General features: G+C 30.9%; 1 protein-coding gene across 1 annotated transcript; it reads left to right on the top strand.

Moving 5' to 3' along the window:
* The first annotated feature begins 2,024 nt into the window (after positions 1-2,024).
* LOC132037011 (calcium-binding protein KRP1-like) lies at positions 2,025-2,780 on the top strand. The gene has a single exon (XM_059427443.1). The coding sequence runs from the start codon at positions 2,188-2,190 to the stop codon at positions 2,545-2,547; it is 360 nt and encodes a 119-aa protein (XP_059283426.1). The 5' UTR covers positions 2,025-2,187; the 3' UTR covers positions 2,548-2,780.
* Positions 2,781-7,265: the final 4,485 nt, after the last annotated feature.

Below are 7,265 nucleotides of genomic sequence, written 5' to 3' on the forward strand. Positions count from 1 at the left end.
CTTGTTCACATTAAGTTTTGCAATTACTATTTGAAGAGTTAAAAAGTTTTTTCTGACCGCATTTTTAAAGATATTCTAAATTTGTTAATTGTTGTAATTTATAGTATTTTTACGTATTTTCTGAATATGTAAAATTTTATTTCAAAACATTTAGAAGATTTTATGTCTGAATTCACGCAAAAAATTAAACAGTTTGAACCTCATACTTTGAATCGTGTCACATAAAACAGGATGGAAAGAGTATAAGATCAACCTTTTATCAAATGTTTTTCCCTTCTAACTAGATAATAACAAGCGGCACGAAACAGGCTTTTATTTCTCATATTTGCCTCCTTTTTTTACTGCTACAATGATCTTCTACCAACAACCTTTACTATGACAGAAACCGATGCTTAATTTACTCATAATGCATTGAGATAAAATTCCCTCAATATAATTTAACTTCATTTAGCCTATATAGTTAAATAGTAAGGATATGTAGATGTAGTTGTAGTTGGCTGACTATAACAGGAAGTATAGATAATTGTACTTTCTAATAGCTATCCTCATGATCCTTTTCTTGAGAATAGACATCAATTTCTCGTAGGATTTCTACATAATAAAGATACGGATAATTGTTTAGAATATACTTTAGTAGTACTACATTGATCCTTTTGTGGTTTGGAATTATCATGCTCCTTTTTCTCGGAAACCATTTTCATACATTTACCTTTTTGATATATGATGTTATAATATTAAACAAAGGTTGAATACATTGACAACCTTTTAAATTTGCCAGTAATAAATTTATTTAGACACTTAAATTACGGTCTATTTCAATTGAGTACCTGAAAATGAGAACAGTTTATCATGTGTTCAGAAGCTCAATTAAAACATGATGTAGTTCAAAAATCTAAATGAAATTGACTAATAACTTTAAAGAATTATCAATATCTTCATACTTAAAAGAAAGCATTGTCATATACTATGCATGCCATCTATCTCAATTTATATGAAACACCTCATTATGCGTCCCGAAAACTTTGATATTATTGAATTGTTATACAATTTCACGACTTTCAAATTTTATGTTTAGTGTGACGTCATCTCTATCAACTAAATTTCCATATCCTTAATAAGTATAATATTTTCTTCTACTACTATAAATATTACTACTATATGAGTGTGCGTGTCAATTTAACATCCTAAGCTTTAAATCCAGTCAAATCAAATAACGTTCTATAAAATGGGATGGAGGAGTACTATTTTGAATCTAAATTTGACAACATATTATTTGATTAGTTATAATATACTACCATGTGATATGCATGAATGAAGGAAAGAAGGAAATTATTTTAGGTAAGTTTGGCAGAGCTTTCCTAGAGATCCTTTTCCAGCTTCCAAGTTTCCACCACAATTTACAAGTCCCCTCACAACCCAACAATAATCATCCCAATCATGTGACTCCACCTAGCAATTTAAACAATTCCCTGCCTACCAGGACAACAATATCAAAAGCAAACCAATTGGCTTCTCAATTTTGAATACCCAAAAAAAAAAAAAAAAAAAATCTCCTGTCTCAATTTATGCGATACATTTTTTTTAAATTTGAAAAAAGTAATAATATATTTCTATATTTAGAAATAATTTAACTTTAAACTTTTCCTTTTACCCTTAATGAAATAATTTACAGGCACATAAATATCTATGACTTATTTTTAAACCACAATTTTTTTTTTTTTTTTTAAACTTTATGTCTAATCAAACTATATCACATAAATAGAAACGGAAACAGTATCATTTAAAAAAGAAAAAAAAAATCTCTCAAAAATTTCTCCTAGCAGAATGGAGAAGGTCAAAGGGGACAATGTACTAATAATAAAATAATTAAAATGATCCATCTGTGAAATGACTGTAATTGCCCTTTAGAAAGTGACAGGCTGACAGGCTTCTTCTGAGAAACAGAGAGGCAATTGCATTCTGCAAGAACCTAAGCCGACCAGCTATTAAAATCTCTGTGATTTGGTTGTCATCCATAAATAAAAAATAAAACGAAAAAAAAAATTCCTCTTTCCTAGAATTAACCCCTTTATCTCCCCCCTTTATATATATTAAAGAAGATCAACATATTGTTCCCCACTTCAAGAATCATCAATCAAACAAAAAGAGCAAAAGAAAAAAGAGGTTCTTTTATTTTTCAAGAAAATAATGGCAGGTACAAAAACCAATGATTTTCAAGATATGTTACCCATGATGGCAAATAAGCTAGGTGGGGATGGTTTAATAAGGGAGCTTTGTAATGGTTTTAAGCTATTGATGGATAAGGAAAGAGGGGTTATTACTTTTGAGAGCTTGAAGAAAAATTCAGCACTTCTTGGTTTACAAAATTTGAGAGATGATGAGTTGATGAGTATGTTAAAAGAAGGTGATTTGAATGGTGATGGTGCACTTGATCAAATGGAATTTTGTGTACTTATGTTTAGATTGAGTCCTGAATTGATGGAAGAATCTGAAGATTTGCTTGAAATTGCTCTTGAACAAGAATTCAAGACTAATTCAGCTAGGTGATTTGTGTCCAATAATTAGGGAAATCAATTGCTGTCTCATTCTGTACTTTGATTTTTCTTTCTTGGGGATCTTGAATTTGTGTTGTTTCATGTTCAAATTTGGAAGGAAAAATGTAATAGCAAAGCTGGAAACAAGAATTGCTAATTTGATTTCTTGCCCCAAATATACAAATACTTTTTTGTAATTTCTGTTTTTTTTAATTTTTTTCTTTCAGGATTCATTTCATTTTTCTAGTTTTTGCTTATTTTTACATCTGTGTTTAGAGAAGTGGGCAATTTGTACAGTGTGCGTCTAATGTTAATAGGGTTCAAAGCTGTGAAAATTCGTTTAATGGCTGATCAAAATATGAGCCGGTTCATAATCAATAATCATATCTGCGTATGATGCGTTGAATCATGGGCGAAGCGAAGTGGTTGGATGGGGATTAATTCGAACCTCCTTTCACGAAAAATTATATACCGTATATATAAGATTAAAATTATTTATATATTCTCTCTGTTTCAAAAAAATTATCCTAATTTAATTAGATATATAGTTTAAGAAATAATGAAATTTAAAAAATAAAGGAGAATTTTTAAAATGTATGTTTCAAAATAAGTTTTAGATATTTATGTAGCTGTAAATTATCTTATAAAAATAAATTATTTTTAAATATAAAAATATGTTAATTTTTTTAGAACAAACTAATAATTAAAGTAATGTAATCTTTTTGAGACGAAAAAAGCAGTAAATGTTGAATTTCATTCACTTGTTGTGTGTTTATATCTTGACCTCCCTCAATAAAAATTCTTGCTCCACTGCGTTGAATGTGGTAGAGTCATTGTAATTGTAAGAGAGTCAACCGGGTGGGGCCGAGAAGGGTTCGCCATGACCACTAAGGGTGAGGCCTATTGGCTCCTTATGAGCCAGGGTCGGCAACCTTTTAAACTTTTTTTGTTGTTTTGCTTCATTTTTTAAATTGAGTTTTATATGTACTGAAATTGACATTCATATCAGATACTCTATATGACAGACATTTCGATCTTGAACTATATTATTTTGCCTATAGATTTATACAACTCAGCAAAAATGTAAATTAAATGGGAAAGTGATCCCTTTCCATTTTTTTGCTCGGATTGTCCTTCAAAGGCATTGGTCTTTAATTTTTATCCCTCAAATTGCTTGTCTTTAATTTTTGTCCCTCAAATTACTGGTCTTTAATTTTTGCTTTTCGTCTAAGATCCTAAGGCTCGGATTTCAAACCCCGTCTTAATGCAGAGTTTCGTAATAAAACTAGACCTATTCAGGCAAAAGCTAAACCTTAAGGTAGAGTTTTGAAAAATTTCACGAGTAAAAAAAATTAATTTGTCCTAATACAAATCTCTACCTTAAGGTAGAGTTTGCCTTATGCCTGAAGGCAAAACTCAGCATGATAAAGGAGAGTCAAACTCTGCCTGATAAGGTAGAGTGTGAGGCAAATTCTGCCTTAAGGTAGAGTTTTGTTGGCAAACTCTGCCTTGCAAAATTTTTTTTGACTGAATGGGGGGTTCGAACCCCAAATTCAAGAGTTTTATGCGAAGGAAAAAAAAATGAAAGACCACCTTGAATAAGGTCAATCGTGCAAATTGTTCATCGTTTTCTTGAAATGGGTTGGGCCAAGTCCAGCTATGAAAAAATATACAAAATAAAAAATATCACTTAAATTGAACACACTAGTATAAAGTTATGACTGTTTAAAGTTTTAACAATTTACAACTTATTCTTTTCCTGTTGCTGGCTTACTCCTTTTTTTTTTTTTTTTTTATTGACTAAGTAATATATGTTTTGGATGGAGACAACTAGGGCTGTTCACAGTTTTTGTTAAAACCAAAACCAAACCGAAAATTTAACCAAACCGAATAAAAAAACCGACATTTGGTTTGGTTTGGTTTGGTTTGGTTTTAAATTTGAAAAGCGATAATATTTGGTTTGGTTATGGTTATAGTAAAAAATAACCGAATAAATAACCGAACCAAACCGATAATTATATACATAAAATTTATAATTATTTATATGTATAATATTAACTTTTCATAAATAATTAAAGATATTTTATACCTTTTAATTATTAATTTAATTTTGGTCTACTTATTTTTAAGGCCCACGTCTTAAAAGAATATGTCCAAGTCCAACAATCCGTACCACAACTCTAATAAGTAAAGATAAGGGTAAAAAGTAAAAATCCTACTATCTCTTTTCATTTTACATCGCATCGCATGATTCTTTCCCTCATTACGTGAAAGTTCGCCCTTGTGGGCCGTGAGGGAAAAAAGAAATTATAAGAAATTTGAAGAATGTAGAGAGAATATTTGAATTGTACGCGCTAGTCATAAATTGAAAAAACGAACCAAATCGAACCAAACCGACAATAACCAAACCTATGGTTATTATTTTACTTGGTTTGGTTATGGTTTTAGACATTTAAAAATCGACTAAATTGGTTTGGTTATGATTTTAACCAATAACCGACCCAAACCGAACCATGAACACCCCTAGAGACAACTAGAAATATGCTTCCTGGCAGCTGAAAACTAATTTTTGTGAGAAAAAAATTGGCTACAATTGGATAGTGGACCGCTAAAAAGTCAGAGTCACAGTCTACAAACCAAAAAAATGGCGCCGACCTAGCCTCCTTCCTACCCCTAGCCAAGAATGTCCCTTTGTGTATGAATATAGACTCTTTGCACACTTGTAAATATGAATTTGTAAAAATCGAACTTGAAACGAAATATTTAAATACTAAATTAATGTGTATTTCAACTATAATACTATTAATTTCACTTAAGAATTCTCAAATTTCACACTTTTTTCCTAGTAGACAGATTATGTTAAAACACAACCGGGCAGCTAGGGCAGTGAGCTTTCACAACTTTTTTCTACTTCAACTAAAACAATACTGATCTAAGCGTACTAATCACGTGGATGTTTATTTAATCATGTCGTTACATAATACATAATTAACCATGTTTCCAATTGGATTAGTATTTGTCCGAAAAGATTCTTATTAGTTGGATTCAAGTTAATTTTTTTTATCCCCAGTTCGGACTTTTGAGATATGTGGATATATCTTCTTTTTCAAGTTTTCGATTTATTTAACTCAAATTTATTATCCTTAATATACTATGAAATGGTTGACTTAGAAAATGCATTTGGCTTCAAATATTAAAAATTTACAAGATTGGAAATCCTATTTTATAAGAACATAGAGGGTCGGCTGAGTGGTTTCTCACATGGGAGATATGGGATCGATTTCCCTCACCATCAGCCTTTTCAGTCAAAGCTCATCGCACCAGGCTTGCCTAGTTAGGCTTACATCTCCTATGTGGTTTGCAAGCTATTGGTTGATGAGCGGCAGTCCAAAGACGCACTGGCAGAAAAGGGTGGGCGTGGTTTCCCTGAATTTCCAAAAAAAGAAAGAAAAGAATATAGACAATTAAAAGAAGGTTAATGATAATTTATGTGATCATAAATAGAAACTTAATATAAAAAAGAAAGATAAAGAGTCCGGAACTTATATGACCCAAAAACTAAGCAAGTGAACCAAAATACCCACTAAAAAAAAGTTACATTGCTACCTTTTGCGTAGGAAATTCCTGCGCAAAAGGACTTAACAGTTAACGGTGTTGTTAAGTCCTTTTGCGCAGGAAATTCATGCTCAATAGGGGTTAATATAAACCCTAACACTTCACCATTTTCAGGTCACTCTTCACCTCCTCCATTTTCACTCTTTCAACATACTTTAACCCCCTGAAAATCATGTCTCAAAGCTCTGAAACGTCAAACTTTGCTATAAAATCCGATGTTTGTGAATGCAGTTATTATTGTAAGTTAAGAACATCAAGGACCCAAGATAATTCGCGTCGTCATTTTTGGCGTGTAAAGTGCCTGAAGTAAGTGTTTTTACAAATTTTTAAGTTTTAGATTTTTTTCACATTATCTACATATTTTACTTTCAAAAACTGATTTTCTTGTAATGTTTATAAAATATGAATGGTTGCAAACATTTTCGATGGGAAGATAGCATTCTCGTGAATAAAACGGTGGCGGCGAAGTTTAAAAAGCCCCTTGTTGATAGAGATACCGTGACCTCACGTATCACTAGAGATACCATGAAGTTTGACTTGCAGTTTAAGCTTATGGAAGCTTAAGAAAAAATTGACCTTTTGGAGGTCTTGCTAAAAGACTCCAAAGAAAAACAAATTTTTTTCAAGGCTAACCTTAGAGACACTCAATACAAGAAAAATGCTTCGAAAGAAAAACTAAAATTTTGAAAGATTATTTGTGCTATCTTGTTGTTGTATATTATTTCTATGTATTTTTTTTTGTTATTTTTATGTATTTTATTTTTACTAGTTGTACGTTTTCATGTATTATGTAATCAACACCTTCTATGTACTAATTTATTTGTGTTTTCTTTAAAATTGTGAATTGTTGAACTTTTATGTATTATAAACTCTAAGAAACTTATACAAATTAATAATAGACTATAACAATCAAAGCAAATTAAAAAGATATTAATTTTCTTCAAATTGATGACTTCATCGTAAATTAAAAGTACAAACTAAATCATGAGTCCGGAACTTAAATGACCCAAAAAACTAAGCAAGTGATGCTCATTCTCGGCGTAACCCGCAATAATATTCTCATGGATTTGAATATTTCACATTGCAAAAATCATCATTACGCTCTATAAGAAGGTG

The sequence above is a fragment of the Lycium ferocissimum genome, chromosome 11 (genome assembly GCF_029784015.1).
Source record: "Lycium ferocissimum isolate CSIRO_LF1 chromosome 11, AGI_CSIRO_Lferr_CH_V1, whole genome shotgun sequence".
Lineage (NCBI taxonomy): Eukaryota > Viridiplantae > Streptophyta > Magnoliopsida > Solanales > Solanaceae > Lycium > Lycium ferocissimum.